Raw genomic sequence first — 22,620 nt, forward strand, 5'->3', positions numbered from 1 at the left:
TCAAGATTCTTCTTAGTTCTAGCTTCCAACTTCCAAGTTCCAAGCCTCTCACACAAGGCCTGCGGGCCGCTGCCCTACTATCTAGACTCTCTCTCTCTCTCTCTCTCTCTCTCTCTCTCACCTTTCCCTCAAGCCTCTTGAGTCTTGAGTCTTCCAACTTCCAAGCCTCTAGGCTCTAGGCCTCTCTCTCTCTCTCTCATTCCTCAAGGCTCAAGAGTCAAGCCATCTTTCAACCATGGCATCCTCCTCACGTGCCGGGGCTTCCCGTAGAAGGACAACGGGATGGACATGGTGGGAGGAGGTTAACTACACCCCATCCGCTCATGGAGGCGGTTCTCGGCCATGGGTATGCAAGCTTTGCCCGTGCCGGCGAACGTGGCGCCGACAAAGTGCGAGCCCACCTCTTGCATGAGAGTGGGCATGAGGTGAGGTTTTGCACGAATGTCACGCCCGAGAAGAGACGGGAACTTCTTGACAAGCTTAGCGTCTATGAGGCGGTTGAAGTGACAAGAAGGACACCACGAGTGGCCGTGGATCCCGCGACGATGGGGAGAGGAACTCAAGCCTCTACAATGTAGTCATGTGGTGGATCGGGATCATGCACACCATCACCTTCACCATCAAGTCGGAATGTTACTCCATCCACGACGCCGGCACCCTCCATCTCCATGGCCTCTCAACCATTACGTGGCCCACGACGACAATCTACACTTGGGGAGAATTGGAACCCCAAGTTGAAGGAGGAGGTGGATATGGCGGTGGCCCGCTTCTTCTTCCACGACCACATTGCCTTTCAAGCGGCTAGGTAAGTGCAATCGATCATTGCCAATTCATCATTCATGTTTTCATCATCCTAGTCCCCTTCTCATTAGTAAATTACTTTCTTGAATAGGTCGGAATACTTCAAGGTCATGGTCAAGAAGATTGGGGAGTATGGCTCAAGCTATACGCCCCCCTCATCCGAGAGCTTGCGCACTACATTGCTCGAGAAGGAGAAGCGCATTGTAGAGCAAGCGGCCGAAAACACAAAGCGGCAATGGGAGAGGAACGGAGTCTCCCTCATTGTGGATGGATGGAGTGACACCCGCAAGAGGAGTATTCACGGCGTGGTTGCATATTCCCGCGGAGAGATGTACTTCATCTCATCTCATGATGCATCCGGCACTGGGAAGAGCGTGGATGTGCTTGCGGCGGAGTGGGCTACCACCATGGAGATCGTTGGCCCCGAGCATGTAGTGGGCTTTGTTGCGGATGGGGAGCCTTCCAATAGGGTGGCGGGAGCTACTCTCCAAGGTATGTATGGACATGTCACGGTGTCCTTTTGTATGGCTCATTGCCTAAACAACCTCCTCAAGGACATTGGGGCATTACCATGGATCAGCCCGCTCATTGAGGAGGCCAACACCATGGTCTCCTTTGTCCTCAACCACCAAAGACTTCGGCATGAGTTCAACAAGAGGTCCTGTCTCTCTCTCCTCAAATATTCCGACACCCGGTTTGCCCACAACTTTCTCATGTTGGGCCGGTTGAAGGATTGTAGCGGTGCTTTGAGGGGGCTTTTCCTTAGCGAGACGAGTTTGTCGCCATGCAAGAGTCCCATACAAACACTGGCCAAGAGTGTAGGCTACGGGCGGATGACGCCTCTTGGTGGGAGCGTGTGAAGACCACAGATGCTATGGTGAGGCCCATAGTCCACCTATTGAGGATTGTAGACGCTATGCAACCATGCATAGGCAAGGTCTACGAGGCCATGGATCGCATGATAGAGAAGTTGAAAGACTTCGTGCCTGACAAAGACAGATACGAGGAGATCCATGCCTTGTGTCTAGGAAGGTGGAATTCCTACTACTCTCCATTGCATGCAGCAGCTTATGTGGTGGACCCAGAATTCCAAGGCAACAAGCAGGAGAGCGACCGGGAGGTGAGCGCTAGATGGAGGATCATCTTGGATCGTCTTGTGCCTGATGCATCGGTTAGGCGCAAGATCAGGGACCAGCTTTCGATGTACAGGTCATTTAATGGCTCCTATGGCTGTCATGATGCACAGGTTGACCGCTCCAAAGTTGGTGTTGCTTTATGGTGGGAGGACTTTGGTTCGGATGGACCGGAGCTGCAGCAGCAGCTTGCCATCCGCATACTTAGCCAGGCCGTGAGCTCCTCTTGCTTGGAGCAACTTTGGAGTACCTACAGCCACATTGCCTCTAGGAAGAGGAACCGACTCGGGGTAGAGCGTGCCAATGACCTTGTCTTCGTCAGCGTGAACTTGCGAATGCTTTGCAAGAGCGTGACCAAGAAGGCAGATTCCTTCACCGAGTGGGAGATGAGTCAACAAGAAGAGCAACAAGAGGATGAGGTGCAGGAGCAGCATGCCAGTGAGGATGAGACTGAGGATGAGCTTGATGCTTCTTTGGCACAAGCTACCCATGACCATGAGGCGAGCACTTCACGTGGATGATCATTCATGGATCATGATTCATGGGCCTTACTACTTAGCTCTAGCCTCTAGCCTCTAGTCTTCAGCACTTTTTTGTCATTGACTCATTTGAGTCCGTCCATGTATTCTGCCTCCTTAAGGCTTAGTCCTGACTCTTGAGTCATGACTCATTTTGTATCTACTTAATTATTAATATGACTCAAAAGCTTACCATTTTAGTGTAAATTTGTGCTCATTTTGATGTACTTCCAAAGTAGAATAAGTGTAGAGTAGAAAAAAAAAAGAAGTATTTTTTGAGTGCCGTTCCCTCCCCCGTCCCCGTTTCCTACTTATGGCCGTCCCCCGTTCCGTCCCCATCCCCCGTCACCGTCCCCCGTCCCTTGTGACTATGCTTCCATCTCTGGCAACCTTTTCACTGAATGCCCGACTCGGTCTCCAAATCCACTCAAACTCTGAATAAGATCTATGCATCTATTCCAGCTAGTCCCCGATCCGTTCCTGCCCTGTCTCTGAACACGGTCTTGGTCTTCATTCCTGAGAAATGAGTCTGGCACTCTCACTCCACCCCTTGGAGGATCATCCTCCCTTGGAACCATTGCCCGAAAGCCTTTCCTGGCTCACAGAACTGCCATCCCCTTTGGGCTTTGTGGAACACCACCAACCAACCTCGTGGGAGCTCTTCCCGGTCTTGTGTTTCTTGCCTTGGGCTTCGTACCTTTGCACTTTCCTGTACCTTGGACCTGTACACCTTCATATGGGACTGAATCAGGGTTTAGCCCTACTGAGCTTGATGCTCTAATACCACTGTAACATGCGGAAGCTTTCGGGGAGATCGGTAACTTCAATGCTGAGAAAACAACACACTTGTCGCGATGAAATTAACGCACAAAACTGAATATAGATGTGAAAAAAATAGAGAGAGAGAGAGAGGGGGAGAAAAGGACACAGTATTGGGTCCTGAATACCGTCTGTAGGGCCCCCACCACGAATGGTGTATTTGCTTTTATGAGAATGATGTAAAATACTGAAATAAAAGACTGAGAGATGGCTCTCTGCCCTTGACCTTCAATCCTTCACCCCTTCCGCGGGTAGCTTGGTTCTAGGCTGTCCTGGCTCTTGCTTCAGCTTCAGCACTTGGTTACTGGTAAATGATGAGATAAATGACCTGATCTGAGCCTTGGGTATTTATACCCTCCTGGGCAGCCAGTCGGCCAGTTTACAGCAGTCGGCTGTCCCCAATATGCTCCACGACTGAATAATACAGCATAAAATGCTAGAAAATACTAGAAAATGCTGCGCATGCCTACATTAAATGCTGGGCACTAGGCACATGATGTATTGGCTGCTGGGCAGCCTGTGTGGGCTGCCCCACACTTCCATGGGCTGCCTTCCATAAAAAGGTGGAAACACCCAAAACAGTTCCAAATCCTAGACCCACACCCAAGAGGGAGTGAATGACTAAAACAATGAGTAAACTTGCCTTTTATAGGCTGGAGAATATCCCATGGACTGGCCGACTGTTGGTCGGCCAGCTTCTGGACAAATAATTCACATAATGATGTGTCCCTTCACAAGAAACTCCATAGAAAATGCTCCAAAAATCTGGTTCTGTTCTGATCTTCTCTTCTTTATCTTGTTGCCTCTCAGGACTAGCCTCAGAGAATGTCCATGGCAAATCTTGCACATGACACCTCCTCTGAGCCCTACCGTGTTCTCTTTGATGCATCACCTGCATCCTCACTAACCTCAGTATTCTCAAGTAGAGGCCCACAACCACGTCTTGCCAGTTGCTGTCTTTTCCATTCTTATAACTTGGCTTTGATGTTTGGATGTACCAATGCCTTCCCCGGTTAAACTTGAGAAATGGGCCTTAACACAGATTATGGTACCTCCTGGGCAAACTCCGCAAAAATTACATTTCCACTCTTGGGTGCGTGAACCACCATATCTTGATATAGGAGTCACATGAGCCCACATGGCATCCCTAGTGGGAGGCAGCTTGACAAAGGCAAGGCAAGATTGGCACCCTGGCATGAAAACCCCCAAATTTCAAAAAGGTTTTTTTTTGGGGGCAAAATTGAAGTAAAAAGGCAGTGGGCAGAAATTAACACAACCAACCCGAGAGATGGTGGGCACGGAAGCTGAGAAGTGCGGGAGGAGCTGGAAAGGGCTGATTTTTGGAACGAAGTAGCTTCTTCGTTGGTTTTCACAGGTGCAGGTAGACGTTTTTCGAAAAAAGAGCTCTCTGGATAAAAATGCCAAAATCGTACTGATAAGAGTGGGAGGGAAAGAAATGCGTCTCATTTGAAAGAAACGTTTCTAAAACGTTTTGTTTCATAAAAAATGAATGAAACGCGTTTCTTTGCAACTATGGTTGGGGTTGCTTTCTGCTGATCCTTACTTGTGCTTGCCTTAATGAATGAAGAATGACTCTAGACCTCCTTTTTATAAGGATTTTGATGGCAAGTCTTATGCTGGTTGGCCAGCTCTTTCATGTCTAAAAATATCATAAAAAATGTCATTAAACATATATATATTGTGTCCAATATATGTTCCATGCATTGGTGCATGTCTTGGGCACTTATGGGTGCCTATTGGGCTGCCAAAGCTGCTCCAATGTGCCCATACAAATGGAGAACTAGGGCAAACCATGCACCTTTGCTCCATTCCTAACCTGGTCCATCTGTAGGCTTATCTCCCAACTCTTTGGCCTTGACTTGGCTCACTAGTACCTCCACCAGCTTGCATAGGCTGTGTTTTTTCTGAATCTAGCTCTGAATCTGCAAAACACAGCCTTGATGAAAAAAACGCAAACCTGAGTGAAAACGTAGGTGTGATGGGGCTCTTCGCCATGCCCTTATGAGAGAAAAAAATTGCAGCCTTTCTGTCGTAAAAAAGGAGATGCTCTGATACCAATGTCAGTAGAGAAAGATGACCTAATCTACCATGTATTACTAACATAAAATGTATACAATGCTGAATAGAGGTATTCAATGGTAGCACTGCTCCTAAGCTCTCTATGGCTCAATGATGATCAATGAATGAATATGGCTAAAGCCTAGACTCCTATTTATAGAGTCTTATGTTGGTAAGTTGGCTACCAACTCTACCAACCCTAATAATAATGTCCAACTCACAATATCCCAATAACTCTGTCCACACTGGGCTGCCAATTGGGCGGTTGGACAATATTACAAGATCTGGCACAATAGCCCTTACAAACACATAAATCCAGCCACGTACTCGACCTTTGAGTTGGCCAAGGGGTAGAAGCATGTCCATGTCACACTTAGGAGAGTCTGCACATGACAAGAAACTCCTCTTGTGCTTTGTTGTCCTTGTCGTAGCCTTCTATGTACTAGCTTCGATGAGACATACTTGAATTGTTGGTGTAGCCATCACTTTGGAAAATTGTTGGATCTCAGCCATTGGTTCTAGAACTGGTGTGGGTGTTGCAGACTCGGATAATCGCATCTCTTGGTTGTCACTTGCATCACCCATGTGAGTGTCATGTGGACATGCTTCCTACGTGGAGCTACCTTCAAGGCAAAGTACGTGGCAGAGTATGGAGTGTTTGGGGTTGTTTTGGAGTCCAATAAGTGCTCGAAGGTTCCCAGGATATGGATATAGTTGAGACACAATTATCAACACAATAAAGGGTCTTTTTTATGATTTTTTAGAGTCATAAAAGCTCTAGCTACAACTTGCGATCCATTCCCTATATAAAGGTAGTTCAAGAGACTCCCAAGCCAAGACAAAGGACTAGTGAACCAAGACCAAGGGCAACATCAACCAAGGTGTCCGTTGGATCATCATAGAAGCTGTGAATCAACAAGTCATCTTTGTAGTAGATAGGTATGCATCAACAGGATCTGTCATGTTCATTACGCATGTGTACGCTGTGAGGTGAAAAAAAGAAGAAAAGAACCACTGCCTCTATAGCCCTTCACCTCCCAAACTTGGAAAATACAAACACAACGGAGGCACCACCAGCCACCGGCTGGAACATTCCTCACCGTTCACCACACCACCCACGCCAGAAAGACAGCACAAAACAGGGGCACCATAGACCAAAGTAAACACCCAGCAATATATATTTCCAGTAAACACTTCATACAAGCTTCTCTCGACATAGAAGCCTTACTCACACAACTCACAAACACTCAGGCCTGGATTTACTGCCAAGGGAATTCCACCACGGCCACACCACCTCAGGAACTACAACCTTGCGTCTGACGACCAAGCCTCTTCAACCACGACCCATCAACACTCTGACCTGTCACTGCCGAGGATACACCACATCCCCAATCACCGCGAACCTCTCGCATGCCTGCTGTGCCAATCACACCAGAAAGAACCCGGCCACTCTCACTCTTCAGAGGGCGCCCCACCAGCTAACCCTCAACTCCTCTGCAGCCCATCACTTCTGCATGTGTCGCCAGCAGCAGCTACCCAAACACACCTCTCTCTCTCTCTCACACTCTGTGCTGATCCTCTGCCAGCCACTTCCTCTCTTCCTCTGCAATGCTACCGGCCGCCCCACCAGCCAAGCAGCAACACTCTATCTTTCTCTCTGCTTCACTCGGCACCCGCTCACGCTGTCCACTGTCCTAAACCCAACTCTTCACGGCAGCTTCCACTTCCGGCTTCACCTATGCGGCCCACACCAGCCCACGGTTTGCTCTCCTTTCTTCACAGCGATCCTCCACTAGTCGCCAGCAGCCACACCACTCCACACTGTCCTCTTCGCATGCAGCTTCCTTCGACTGCCTTCTGGTCGCTAACCACAGTCGACCTCGCCCACTAATCGTACCAGCGCCCTCCTTCTAGTTGCCTTAGCTGCTCTGCGCCAGCCTTCGAAGAAGCCTCTCCCTCCTTTTACAAGGCGGCCACAACACCTCAGGAACTACAACCTTGCACCTCTCTGTTGTAGACCTGCGGCTGCGCTCCAGCTTAACCTGTCACACTGCGTTAACTCCTCTGCGACCCACTGCACTCGCTACAGTCACCAGCCCGTCAGCCCTTCGACGCCAGCCAGTCTCTCTCACTGTCGAAAGCTGCCCGTCTCCTTTGACGCCAGCAGCTGCAGCAGCTTCCACGTCGCTGCTCTTCACAAGGGAGGCCCCCGTGTCCAGCCTCTGCTTCTTGTACCCAAGGCGTGCACCCTTCGCCATAGCGCCTTGCGCCTGCACGCTCAACGAGACCCCCCACACACAAGGCGGCTACTGCCCTTTTTTCTGCAGCTGCACCTCACCCGCCAGCTTCTCACGCTTTCGCCAACCTTTTGGACTCCTTTGCTGGTGGCTCCAGAAACCTCCACGTGGTCTCCTCACTTGTGGCCACGTTAATCATTTTTTTATTTCTTTTAAGGCCTACAAGATGGCCGCAATCACCCTGATCACACCAAAGCTCAAGGCTACCTTGGCCACATCAATAATGTAAGAAATATGAAAGCAAGAGCAAAACTAGAAATGAAACAAAACAAATGAAAGACAAAGAGTTACCTTGAGATGAGTGTAGACAAGACACAAGATTGATACTTTCATTGATGTGACACCTACAATATATAGGTGAGAAGTACAAGATTGAGTAGACTGACTTATGGGATAAATGTAGAGATGCCACATGGCACTAGACTCAAGACACAAAGACTTAAGTGAAACTAGACTAGAAATAGTACACCTAGTGTGCACTTATTTCCAACACCCTCCTTAAGTGGACACTAGGAGGAAGACAAAAAAAAGACAAGACTAGAAGATAGACATAAAGACTGATAGACTGAGAGACTAGACATGAGAGACAAAAAAATCCTGAGACACCCCTCCTCAAGTGATATCCTCATATGGGTCCACAAGGGTAGGGACAAGATGGATCTAAACAAGACACAGTTAGATTGATAGACAGATAGACAGACAACAGATAGATAGACAGACAAGACTAGATAGACAGAAGACTGACTGTAGACAAACAGATGGACCTTGAAGACAACCCCTCCTCAAGGGCAATCGCTGCCTCTTGGGTAGGGACAAGAGAGAGGTCAAAAAGCATAATGAGTAGGAGCAGGAGCAGATGTCGGGGCAACACAAGTGCTGCTCATCCAGAGAGGGAGGCCGACAGTAGCTGCAGGTATGGAGTGATGCGCAGCCTGTAGAGGGTGAAGCGCAGGCAGCAGCAACTGTAAACAGGCCAACGCAGGCAGCAAAAACTAGCGTAGAAAATGGCGGGCAGATTCCTGAGTGGAATGGCGCAGATCTGGGGCAGGAAATAGGCGGCCAGAACTTGAGCACGATGGAGAGGTAGAAAAGAATCAGGGCAGCATCAAGCTGGAAATGAACTAGGAAAGGCTGGCTCTGATACCATGTAAGAAATATGAAAGCAAGAGCAAAACTAGAAATGAAACAAAACAAATGAAAGACAAAGAGTTACCTTGAGATGAGTGTAGACAAGACACAAGATTGATACTTTCATTGATGTGACACCTACAATATATAGGTGAGAAGTACAAGATTGAGTAGACTGACTTATGGGATAAATGTAGAGATGCCACATGGCACTAGACTCAAGACACAAAGACTTAAGTGAAACTAGACTAGAAATAGTACACCTAGTGTGCACTTATTTCCAACAAATAATTGCTCCCCACGCTTTCCACACACCTCTTTCAAATGCAGCTTCCAGTGCCCAATTGTACTTTGGACGCGCACACACTTCAAGCGATCGAGCAGCTAAAATCATCCCCAGCAAACCTCGTTCCGGACAGGCCTGCACAAGCTCAAAACAAATCCATCCACCTTGAACACCTGGCAACGCCCTCAAAAACCAAGCTCTTCACACACGCCATGCATCCATATGTACACAGGCCCAAAACCTCTCTCAGAAAAACGCCTGACATACGCCATGTGTCGACATGCTTCCTACTTGCAACTTCTTTCTATGCAAAGTACGTGGCAGAGTATGGCATGTTTGGGGTTGTTTTAGCAGTCCAAGAGGTGCTTGTGGGTGCCAAAGACATGCACAAATAGTTGGGGGCAATATGAACACAATAAATGACCTTTTTGATGAGTTTTTGGGATCATAGAAGGGCTGGCTGAGGTGAATCCGACCAGTCAAGATCCAAGTTTTGTTGGAAATCAATGCTCCACCCTTGTCATTGTCATTGTGATTGTGCAGGTGATGGCTTGCTCTATTTTGCATGCATTAGTACATAGGTATGTATAATCAAGATCTAAATCAAGATCCAAGATTTGTTGAAAATCATTGCTCCATCCTTGTCATTGTGATTGTGCAGGTGATGGCTTGCTCTATTTTGTAAGGCCCCCTTTATGAGGAGCAACTGTTGTGTGGAGAACTCGGGCACCCAACAGTGCCCAATTCAGACATTGGATGTTGGCCATGCCAAGTAGGATGCATGTAAGCGTGGGCCGATTGACTGCACTCTAGGATATAAGAGATCTTCCTAGGAAACTTTGTCCTCAGGTGTTGAGGGGCTTAAACAAATGCCCAAACGACCTTGGATGGGCTTGGAAGTTGTGTCAAGACCTATGATGTTTTGGTTAGTCTATTATTGTCCCAGTCGGGTGATATGGTCGGTTCAGTCCCTATGGACTAGTCGTAGGGTGGCCGACCAAGGTTGACCTACGATACGACTAGCCGCTGTGGCCAAGTTCGTCATCGTAAATATTCATGTTTTGCAATATACTGTAGATTAGGGTTACACCTCTCTCCTCTATTGTGTCTTGCTAAGTTTAATCTCTCATGTTCTACACACCAAAAGCTTGAGAAGGACTACATCTTGGAAGATTTGCACAACACAAGAGAATAAGATAAATAACTCTATTTATATCCATAAACATGTACGATGCTCCTTACAAGAGATTGACAAGCCAAAAATAGACTAGCCTTTGATTTTGTCAAAAAGATCCTCAAATAGGTGCATGAGTATGAACTATGGTTCAACCATATAATATCCAATTTATCCAACATCCCCCTCTCAAGCAAATGCATTTTGCAATAGCATCTTGATGGAATTCACATGAGTACTTGGAAAGTGTTTCCACGTATGAGAATACTCAGCCTCAACCTTGGGAAGACAAATGAAATAGGAATATCTGAAAGAAAGAGCAAACATAGGTTGTACGCAAAAGCACAAACTGTAGAAGGCTGAGAACAGTTGATTATTGCTGAAAATGTGCACGAGGGAAGCCTGTAGGTGCTTACAAGCATAAGAGACTGTTGCAACAGCCAATGACCTCCAGCAGATATCAAGAATGAAATGGGAACTGAAGAGAAGGGAGTGATCCCTTATATATGTCCCATATGAGCTGGTCGGCTAGCTGTTGCAGGCCGACAGTTGTCATGTAGCATAAATATGCCTAAATAGCCTAAAAAAGGCTCATAAAATGCTGGAAAAATCCTAAATAATGTCTGCAAAATATGCTAATGTAGGGTCTCATAAAAATGACCAGTACAAGCATGAAAAAAGGTACATGTAGACCCTCTGGAGATGATATATATTCGAACACCTCCTCTTCAGCACCAGAGGGGCGGTCCAATACCAACACGCTGACGTAACACCTCCAAAGTAGCTCTCGGAAGTGGTTTGGTGAAGAGATCAACCACATTATCCTTGGTAGAACAGTAGGCTAGTTGAAGAAGTCCCAACTCGATCCAGTCATGTACAAAATGATTATGCACCTCAATATGCTTGGATCGGCCCCGTATCAGAGGATTCTAAGCTAGAGCAATAGCACTTTGAGAATCTGAGAAGATGGTAACCGGGGAAGTGTCGACACAACACAAATGCTCCAGAATCTGATGAATCCAAAGTGCCTTTGTTTTGTATGTTGATGACCTCATCCTTTCTGCCTCAAATACTGAGTTGGTCTTGTAGGTTTAGTCCAAGCTTTCAGCGACATTTGAGATGATTGATCTTGGCCTTCTTCATTATTTTCTTGGGCTGGAGGTTTCGCAGAAAGATGATCGTGTCTTCATTTCTCAGCAGAAGTATTTGAAGAAGCTCCTCTCACTTTATGGGTTGTTAGATTGTACACCTCTCTCTTGTCCCATGGATCCCAATGCCAAGGATGATACACCCTTGGTGGATTCCACAGAACACCGGAAAATTGTTGGCTCCTTGCTTTATCTAGCCAACAGCCGTCCAGATATCTCTTATGCTATGAGTGTTCTGAGCTAGTTCTCATCAACTACTTGAAGGTCTCATTGGTAGGCAGCCTTGAGAGTTCTTTGTTATCTTCAAGGTACTTCAGATCATGGCATCACCCATTCCAGTGGTGTTGATTTAGTTGGTTTCACAGATTCTGATTGGGCAGGCTGCATTGATACTCGGAGGTCTACATTTGGATATTGCTTCATGCTTGGTACAGGATTGGTTTCTTGGAAGTCTCAGAATCAGAGGACTGTTTCTATTTCTTCCATCAAGGCTGAGTACAAATCCTACCTCCTCTCCTCCACAGTGACACAAATATCCCCATTAGAAAGAAGCACATAGAGATTGTTGTTTGCATATGCCCTCTCAAAGCCAATAGCTAACAAGACGGTATCAATCTTCTGATACTAGGCACGAAGTGCTTGTTTGAGACCATAAAGAGCCTTCTTCAGAAGATACACATGGATGTAATGTCCCTGAATCACAAAATCAGGAAACTTCCTCCTCTAAATCTCCATTCAGAAAAGCGGATTTGACATCCTTTGTAACACGAGCCATCTGAAGTGTGCAGCCAGAGCCAAAACAATCGTACCATCTGCATGAAACTTGACTTTGAAAATCCATTTCACACCAATCGCACGACGATGTAAAGGCCGTGGCACCAAAGACCAAGTGTGATTCCTCTCAATAGAGGACAACTCTGCTTCCATGGCTTGCCGCCACTGCGGCTATGAAAGAGCCTCCTCTAGACTCTCAGGCTCATCCATCTCCTGGAAAGAACTCATGAGAGCATAATTCACTGTGTGATGAGATGTGGAAGCCCGAGATGAACAGCAAGGTCCAAGGGTGGTGTAGAGATCTGGATATGGAGGTATGCATAAGTGAGATCAGAATCTCTAAAGAGTTGCTGAACCCATCGAGGTAGGCCAACCTTCCTCTCAAAGCGTGAAGAAGAAGAAGATCTGGCTGCCAGTAGAGGACTCATCTGATGCTGTTGGGAGAGGAGTTGAAGTAAGCACTGGTAGGGGTAATCTCTTAGTTAAAGCAGGACTCGTAGAGGGACTGGGAGCCGCAAAAGCTGGTGCAACAAGAACTGGTGGTTGTAAAGTAGTAACTGTCACTGGAGTTGTAGGAGGAGGAGGAGGAGGAGCTGGACGTGGAAGAGGTATAAGATCACTAACATCTGCTGGGAATGAATCATCTAGAAAATCTATAGATGCATCAGGTGGAGAGGAGTCGATGCCAAACAAGCTCTCATCAAACCGAGCATCACGGGAAATGATGATGTGATCAACCTCCGGATCCCGAAAGCGATATCCTTTAGATCTCAGATTGTAGCCTGTGAAGATCATCCTCTTTGACTTCGGTGCGAGTGTGGTCCTCTTCTGATCTGGGACATGTACATAAGCAACACAACCGAAAACACGTAGATGAGAAACATAAGGCTTGTGTAGTCATCTCCTCAAACAACGGCTTTTGTGAGAGAGCGGTTAATGAGATAAACTGAGGTAGCCACAGCTTCACCCCAAAAAGCAAGAGGGAGACCTCCATGATGCAACAAAGAATGAGCCATCTCTTTTACGGTCTGGTTCTTCCGTTCCACAACTCCATTCTGCTAAGGAGTGTAAGGAATTGTGATCTGTCGCGGTGAATGCCTTTCGACACAAGGAAGTCATCAAATGGTACAAACTCGCCACCATTATCAGTGCGGAGAAATGAAACTGTACACCTAGACTGATTTTCCACCATCGCGATCCAAGTCTTGAAATTGGCAAAAACATCTGACTTGCGAGCCAGAAAACATATCCAGACTTTGCGAGTGAGTTCATCCACAAGAAGAAGAAAATATTGAGCCCCTCCAAGAGATTCAACCTCCATAGGTCGAGCAAGATCTGCATGTATAAGCTCCAGTCTTTGGGCTGCTCGATGAGTGGCCTCCTCTGGAAATGCATCTCGATGACGCTTGCCTATCATGCAGGATGAGCAGATGTGTGAAAGAGACTTGAGATGAGGTAACCTGCTGAGAATGGAACTTCTGTAAGTAGATACATGACCGAAGCGAGAATGCCACAGAGAAGTATCTTCCTTAGAAACCAAAGCCATCAAGGGGGAGAGAAGCTGATGAATATGTCAGTCAGCGTGAGGGATTTGGGAAGAAAAGTTGGTGATCTTGTAGAGACCCCCATCATGGACTCCACTGGCAAAAACCGGGAGAGTCTTCTTGTCAATCACTTCAATAACCTTATCATCAAAGTACACACCAAGTCCCTTCTAAGAAGCTTTGTACACTGAAAACAGATTTTTGGAAATCCGTGGTACATATAAAACATCATGTAAGGTGGCAAAGGAACCCAAAGAAACATTACCAACACTGGTGAGACAAGAAGCAAAGAGGAGTTGTCGATGCGAATTGAAGAAGAGAGTCTGGTAGTCCTCCAAGATACGGGCTTGATTGGTGATGTGGGCAGAAGCACCACTATTACCAACCCATTCCACTGCTTTAGGTGTGTCATTGACGGCTTCTAGAGAAGTCATCTCTGTGATCATGAGGAGTGAATCCTATGAAGAAGTGGATGTTAGAGGCAACAAAAGCAGACTCCGACTTGCCTTTTCCGTGAAGCATGCACTTGTCGAGCCTCCAAAACAGTCCCTAACAGCCGGTATTCTTCATGGGCAGCCTTCAAGAGAGAGAGAAAGAGCCATCATTAGGGTAGCCTGTAATGGTGGTAGAGGCTAGTCTGCTTCAAGAGAGCCTCCTTCAAATGAAGAGAGAGGGCTCCAATTTATAAAGTTGTCATAGGTACTTTGGCAACTCTTGGTATCTGCTTAATTCCAGACGTAATGACGTGAACAGAATTTCCATCGGAGTTGGGCCAAAAATAGCAACTCTCCTTTGTATTCTAGGATAATCCCCCATTCCCAAAGCATGTTCTTTCCGAATATTTGGATGTCATGGAGTCCACCAGACCCCATCATCTGGGAAATGTCTAGGATGGTGACAATATATGTCCCATATGAGCTGGTCGGCCAGTTGTAGTAGGTCAACAGCTGTAGCCTGTCATGTAGCATAAATATGCCAAAATAACCTAAAAAAGGCTCATAAAATGTTGGAAAAATCCTAAATAATGTCTGCCAAATATGCTAATGCAGGGCCCATAAAAATGACCTGTACAAGCATGAAAAAGGTCCTTTGGAGATGATAAATATTCCAACAATATCTTGCCCTGCCCAAGCCAATACATTAATTTTTACAAGCATGCTATAACTTCATGCCAAAAGAATTGAGATGAGAGGTAATGTCCGATAAGATTTGATGACCGAGTCCATCAATCTCCGCATATTGATGACCACCAAAAAGAAAGCAAACCATCAAAAGGAAGCATCTAGCCTTTTAGAAGAGTGATGACAATGATCCACAGATGAACAACCACTTGGAAAAAGATAACATGAATGCATGTGAACCAAAGTGCCACAAGTCCAAGCGGGGATTTTTTGCTGCAGGACCAGCCCAACAAAAATCTGAAAATTGCATGCAAACAATAGCTTGCATACCCATAAAATTCATGCCGTGCATGCCACTCGATCCCAGCGAGCTAGTACCAGTGTTGCACACTCCCGAGTCCCTACAGATGATGACACATTTGAGGAGTCTTCAGCTAGTAGTGAGAGTGATGAGGATGAGGATGAGGATGAGATCTGATGTCATTAAATTCTACATAGGCTTCACTATTCAGTATTTATGTATTGACATTGGTGTTCTCATTTTTCATTGATGTAGCCTCTTTGCTTGAGAGCCTTGACTCTTCATTTATGGCTCTAGTGACTATTCTGCTATGAATCATGATTCATGAACATGTGTTTTTGTCTTATGAAATGTGTTTGAATGTTCATGTCATGATTTCTTATAGAGAATGACTTGTGTTACAACTGATGTGTAGCTGTGATTTATTCAGTTCAAGTTTGAAGATGGTCATGACTTCTCTTGCAGATAATACAACTCATCTGATGTGTTAATTTGACATCTTGTGCAATGTGCATCAATATTTAGATGACTACGATGAGTTTATAACTTGCATTTTCTTATAAGGTGAATTTGGGCATGTTTTTGGATTTATCTAGGTATATATATATATAAATATTTAGAGTCTATGTATAGAGATATATGTTTATCTTTGAGTTTTTTACAAAACCTCTCAGACGGCGTTTCATGCATGGACCGAAACCTCCTGAAACCTTTGAAACCTGTTTTGAAACTCCCTGTTTCGAAACTCCATGGCTACCATGGCGTGAAGAAAGGTTATTTTTAAACCTTTTAAACAAGAGGTTAAAAGCTTTAATCTTTAAGGCTGTTGCTTTAGAGTTTCAGGAAGAAAAACGAATTTCGGGAATTCAGTGCTACAAGGGAGAGTAAATTTGCCTATACATATATTGATCTTTGTTGCTGTTGAAATATGCCTCTTCACCAGTTAGGTGCTGCAGATTTTGAGTCTGGTTATCAAGTTCACTCATTTGTTGTTTTGTTGCCTGTCTGCCAATGTCAAAACACTTCGATTGGAGAGAAATTGCGAGTCTTGCTACCCAGCTGACTCATTTGTTGTTGTGTTGTCCATTTGCGTCAAACACTTTGATTGGAGACACAAATTTTTCCTTCAAAATTTGCACAGATTTTCCTTGCCAAGCACGTTGATTTTGGCACTAATAAAGTAGCTAGATCAATGGCAACCCTAAGCTAACCTAGCTTTGATACCAATGTTGAAAAAGAATAAGAATTAAATCTACCCTCTCCTACTCTGACCGCTAAAAGCTTGAAGGACTACAACTTTTTTTTTTCCCCCCAACTAGCCTTAGGCCTAAGATCCTCCCATAGTTATCATTTTTCATCGACCGTAGGTGATGCCGCCGAGGAAGCACCTTGTGGGGTCCTAGACAAGCACTTTTACCACTTGAGCTATCACCTCATTGGCAAAGGGCTACAACTTGGAAGATTGTACGACACAAGAGAAGAAAATTATCTTTATTCATATTTATGCACATGTACAATGCTCCTTATAGGAGATCAGATTGTAAAATAGAACTATGGTTCAACCTTATAATATCTAGTTTATCGAGCAGTGACGACATGGTATTAGAACATAGTTTCATCTTAGGTAGAGTTTGTGCATGCTGAATTAGGGTTTTCTGAAATTGGGGTTTGCATTTTACGGTTTGCAACAAAATTAGGGTTTCCTTGTTTTGCATTAGATCAGCCGTTTCATCAGTGTTTTCAGTTCTAGCTTCAATGTGCAAAGCTAAAAACCAAATTAGGATTTGCGAACTTGCATTTTCAGCCCATTTTTGCATATAGCATAGGTTGCATGAAGACTAGGACCAGCAAAAGTCTTAGCCTAGGTCTAACCTAGGTAGGAAATGGCTTCTTTTAGATACTCTCTCGACAAGAATCTCACCCTGTCAGAGAGGATTCGAGCCTTGATGGGGAAGTCAACCGGGAATGCAGAGAGAGAGATGTCCACCACCAGAAGAAGCACGACAAGCATGGCACCAAAGGGAGGTGGAAGGCTTGCAAAAAGTTGCGAAGGAGTTTGCAGCCGAGTGGATAGTGGAGTTCATGGTAGCATCGAAAAAGATCAAGATGGAATCGCCCTACGTTCCCCAGTACTGGAGGTATTGATTGAATTCTCACTTCGTTCTCCAAGACAGGACAATTTGAAGATTTGCTCACATTTGGAGCACGGACCTTTTTTTTTGTGTAAGTTCCTCTTTGTTCCAATGATAGATTTGCCTACTGTTTGAAGCCACAGCCTTCTTTTTTGCTTCAATCCCGGACTTTGAGCCTAGGGTCTGCTTGTCTGTATCCAGCCTTGTGGATCAGGGGTAGCTTGACCATCTTCTAGGGTTTCGTAGACAACTTGCTCAGACAGGATTTTGGGACAACAGCCCGGGAATCAGCAATCAGCAATAGAAAGACTGCCAGAGCAATCCCAAAAGACGTCATACAGCCTCTGAACAACATTCAGGGTCGGTAGTACAACAAAACCCTAGCATTCTGCCTTCACAACATGTGATATAACAGATGCAGGTGGTTGTACCATTCTCGCATGTCTATTCACAGCCAAAAAACAGAAATGATCAGCTTTGAACCCCCAAGACCCCAGCTTGCAGGTCTGTACAACTATGGAGGTGTCCATACAGCATGTGACAATCTAGGCCCTGGCAAGTTTTGTGTTGACTTTTGCTAGTGCTGTAGTTGCTTTTCAATGCTTTTGAGCCTCTCATTTAATATATGTTAAAGCTTACTAACGTTATACGACTATAAAGACTTTTGTTGGACAAGTCTTTAATGCAGGATTGGAAACTTAATCAGAGTGTTGACAAATGCTATGGTTCTTCTCAGGTTTAGCTTTTTGCTAATTACAATGAGCTTTGTGGAAGCCTTCTGCCCAAGTAAGATTTAAAACTGTTTTCACAAAAATGTTCCAAAGATTTACAGCATGGTCCAAAGCAGACTCCTTGTTATCAATGAAAGAACGGGAAGCTCATACGCAGCAGCTCATGAGTGTGGGTGCAAGTCTGCTCTACGGAGTTGTTGCTCTGGTCATGGGATTCGTAAATAAGGTATGTGCTGGACCAAGAAGTTCCTTGAACTTGCAAGGTCATTGGCACAAGAATATTTACAAGGCTAAATTTAAAATTGATGGTACTTGGAGGAGTAAAAAGAAAATGGTTAACTTGGTTTAAAAATATTGTTTGACTTGGTAAGGCTCATTCTATACAGGGGATTCTCCAACTATGGCCATATTCAAATACGTTGTTGACAATGCAAATGGCTGCTTCTGTGGCTATTGTCTATGTTGGGAAATATCTCAAGGTACTGCATGCCAGGCCTCTTCAGTTCAGCTCAGCAAGAAGCCTCTTCCCGGTTGTGTTTTTTTACAATGCCAATGTAGCTTTTGCCTTGGCTGGACTTCAAGTCCTGAACATACCCATATTCAATACCTTGAAACGGCTCACACCGGTCCTGGTAATATTAGGGAAGTTTGGCATGGGTGATGGCTTGCCACCCAAACAGGTGCTGTTTTCTGTCACAACGATTGTGATTGGCTGTATAATTGCAGGGCTCGGAGACTTAAGCTTCGACCTGGTTGGCTATTTCTTGGCTCTCACGAGCTGTGTGCTGCAGTCAACCTACTTAATTCTCGTGGAAAAGAGTGGGAAAGAGCAAGGTTACAACTCACACGAACTGCTCCTTTACAATGCAGTTTTGTCATTGCCAGTGCTTCTAGTGCTTATCATATGCTCTGGAGAAGGATTGGCAGCTTTGGCTGCATTCAATGAGCAGATGGAGTCCTCTAACTCTTTTCTTGCTCTTCTAATTTTTTCATTGGCATTGGGATCGCTGCTGAATTACTCATTGTTTCTGTGTACGTTATGGAACTCGGCATTAACGACCACGGTTGTTGGAGCAATGAAGGCCCTATTCTCATCTGTAAGTGTTTCGCTTCCGAGTTGGTGTATTAGAGTGCCAATTTAATGATGTGCTACACTGTTCTGATGTTTCTATTTGATTGATGGATGAAGGTGCTTGGATTTTTTGCATTCGGCGGAGTGAAAGTCACGGTTATGGTTGTCCTCGGTGTTTTCATGAACACAGTAGGGGGGATATGGTACGCTGCTGAGAAGTACCAGCACAAGTACAAAGGAATAACAGGGTCGCAAAATAGGTTCATTGCAGAGTCCCAAGGGCATCAGCCAATTCTGTCCATACACATAGATAAGATGATGACACTGGATTCAAAATAAATATTCATAATTCAAACAGAGGATTTTGGCAGTTGAAATGGTATTTGGCTGAGACATGTCCTCGACATTATTTCTCGCTGGCCTGCAGCCTGACACTTGATAGTGGGTTTGTTCAAGCAGTTTAAGAGGATGACAATGTCAGACATAAAACAGTGCAGTAAGCTGCATGGGCTAGTGCACCATTGGATTTGCGATTGGTTTTGGGTGGTTTGCTAATGACAAATCCAAAGTACTCTTCTTAGGCAACCCATGATGGGTAGAATGCTTGGGAGAGGGGTCTTCTCTTGGCATTGCAATGATTGTAAGAATGCAACACATTACAGTGTGGGGAGACCATATCTGTGGGCCAAATATACTTTTAGGCACCACACTAATTCATACCCATTAGTTGATTTTTATTTGTAATTTTAAACTGTTTAGTGACCAGTATCCATGCCCAAGCATTTTTGGGAAATCACACCTTGGTCAGGTTCTCTAGTGAATGGGTTCTTTCTTGAGTTTGTGTTTCTTAGTCATTTTACCAAATAATGTCCTTCGCATTCACAAGCCAACAACAAATCTACAGATAAAGGAGAGAGATTCAAATTCATCTTTATATTTGCAGAAATACACATTTTACAAATGATAATCTTCTTGTGAGTTTGGCCAACATTGTAAGCTCCTCCAGGCCTCTTTTATTTGTAATGAAAACTCTTGGATGCTCATTGAATCATGCATGCCAATGGTAAAATGTGAAGAACAAGTAAAGTTTTTTTGCAAGAAAATTGGCTGTATATTGCTACAACACACTAGCAAGTGAGAACTGTGAGGAGCTTCTCTCTCTCTCTCTCTCTCTCTCTCTCTCTCTCTCTCTCTCTCTCTATGTCTCTCTTTTGACACAGATACACATGCTTATATAGCTTGTTTTGTACAACTTTTCTTTTTCCATAGTTCAGTATTCATCATGGTGGATACATTGTACTATGTTTCTGGTCTCATATGCCCTTTGGGTCTTTTGAAGATGTCAATCTCTCTCTCCCTCTCTAAACATTGAAGGGGTTCCTTTCGTTTGTATTTGGTCAATAAAATGTACTAAACTTGTGTATATAAATAAGATGTGTAATTTCGTCGTGCTTGCTTCTGTTATTCTATAAAGTAGTATTAAAAATTCATGTAAAAGACGTGTAATTGTGCTGCGATTGCATTCACCGGTGTCAACGAGAGAGAGAGAGAGAGAGAGAGAGAGAGAGAGAGAGAGAGAGAGCTATATTACTATTATCATAATATAAAGTATATGCAAATTTTATTTGCTACACTATATACAATTCACATATGAAATATTTACAATGTGTCAGAAGGTGGAGAGATGGGCCAACATTTAGAAGAGACTATCCCCTTTCTGAATGTTTGCTAATTTTAAGGTGGAGGACAATGCTTCACAAGTAATCCTACTTTGTTAGTTTGAAGAGAGTATTATACACAATTGTAAACATACAAGGGGGACCATGCCTTGGAAGATGTCTGCAAAGCCAAGTCACATAGTTTGAGGAACTAACTTGTTCATTTGTCATAGATGAGGTAAAGGATCACTATGTAAACTAGTGGTAATTTCTAGTGTATGAAAGATGGCCATTGTGTTCACCTACATGAGACACACACACACACACACACACACACAAACACACACTAGAGCACGTGGATCCCCCTTATGAGGGAGTGGCATCCTTACCATTTGAACCCAAGATACATGTTTTTGGGAGTTGTAAGCTCAAACCACTAGGCTAAAGCCTAGGCTACTAAATTTATATATATTATCTAAAGTTATATAGATAATATTAATAGTCACTTTCAATATAAAATGAAGGCAAGCATACATGCTTGGTTTGTTCAAAGTTTCCAATAGAAAGCCATGTTCGAAGTTACTATAATTCTATTTCAAACATTAGGGTGTATAGATTTAAATGACACCATAATGATGAGTGTAAGTTGACCAACAGAACATTGAATGAAGCATTCAATTAGACTACCCACGCCAAGACAATGGCATGACCACAACGTGTAGAGAGACTAAATGCTAAAGACTAAAGTATAGAGACCACAAACACACATAGAGAGACTAAATGCTAAAGACTAAAGTATAATGGTTGATGGCATTGCAATCACCATGCAAGTGGAGTGCTTTTCTTGAACTCCAACTTTAAGTCTTGGTGGGTATGAGAATATGAAGATAGGCATTACTTTGGCATAGGAAGGCAACATACTACAAGGAACAAAACATAAAGCACCACAAAGTACTAAAGATAAGAACCCACAAGTTATCATAGTTTGTAAAATAGCCAATAAAACTCAAAGTCCAAGGCAAGATTGCCTCACTATTTCCAAGTATTCATTATGAATTATGTGAAAATCATCAACATGATTGTGTGCTTTTGGAAGAGTACTCATTATGGACTATGTGAAATTCATCACCACGATCATCCTTGCACAACAAAACCTGCATGCCATCCCTCTTTCAACATGTGTTAGCAAGCTTCTCAGATTCTCTATCATGCATTGAACTAGCATTCAAGCTATGGTTAGAGGACCTCAAAAGTTATTTATCACCTACAGTTTGAGCTGCTAGACTTTATTGTAACTGCCCCCTATAAATATATTAGAAATTTGTCATGTTTCTATACCTGTGTGCTTAATCAGCTTGCAGAGCTGATTTTTATTTGTTGTAGTTGATTGAGTACAGAGTGGACCTTGGGTTCTGACAGACCAGGAGTTGTGGAAAAAGACGATGGCGATTGTTTGCACTTGTCTCTTCTGACCGGTTCAGTCAGGCAGAGTCGTCCCTTATGATGCTATCATCTTTGGAAGGTATGATTCAGCTCTGCATCTGTTGGGCATAAAACTAGTGTTCGAGGTTGTCATTTGATTTTCTTTGGCTTGAAATAAGGGGGTGCGGTTCGTGACGTCTTTCGGACCCAAACTCAGAAGGGTTTTCATCGTGGAAGCCTTGAGCTTTTACATTTTGATAGGGATCCAACGGGGCTTGGATTGTTTGTGCTTGTTATGTGTATTGACGAACACTTGTCTCTAATGGTACAATAAAAGATACACTGTAACTGAAGTTGTTGGAGTGCTTATTGTTTGGGATAAACCTAGCTCAGGATTGAAACCAAATGTTTGAAACATTGTGGTGTTAGACATGGTTCAACCACTGCCTAAGGGAGCGAACCTTAAGGTTCTTATTCTAACT

The 22,620-nt window shown here is 44.3% G+C and overlaps 1 protein-coding gene across 2 annotated transcripts in view; it reads left to right on the forward strand.

Moving 5' to 3' along the window:
- Window positions 1–20,111, forward strand: part of LOC147629226 (UDP-galactose/UDP-glucose transporter 7-like) — a 55,586-nt gene extending 35,475 nt beyond the window's left edge. The window contains exons 2-5 of one of the 2 annotated variants that reach the window (XM_086812485.1): window positions 17,992–18,212; window positions 18,373–18,465; window positions 18,713–19,083; window positions 19,176–20,111. In XM_086812485.1, the coding sequence (XP_086668611.1) occupies window positions 18,387–18,465; window positions 18,713–19,083; window positions 19,176–19,397 (672 nt within the window). In that variant the 5' untranslated portion in view covers window positions 17,992–18,212; window positions 18,373–18,386 and the 3' untranslated portion in view covers window positions 19,398–20,111. Of the gene's footprint in view, window positions 1–17,991; window positions 18,213–18,372; window positions 19,084–19,175 lie in introns of both variants that reach the window. The other variant, XM_086812484.1, reaches the window with a different exon arrangement.
- The last annotated feature ends 2,509 nt before the right edge of the window (window positions 20,112–22,620 follow it).

Source organism: Cibotium barometz, chromosome 18, assembly GCF_041138505.1.
Source record: "Cibotium barometz isolate CiBa-2024 chromosome 18, ASM4113850v1, whole genome shotgun sequence".
Taxonomy (NCBI): domain Eukaryota; kingdom Viridiplantae; phylum Streptophyta; class Polypodiopsida; order Cyatheales; family Cibotiaceae; genus Cibotium; species Cibotium barometz.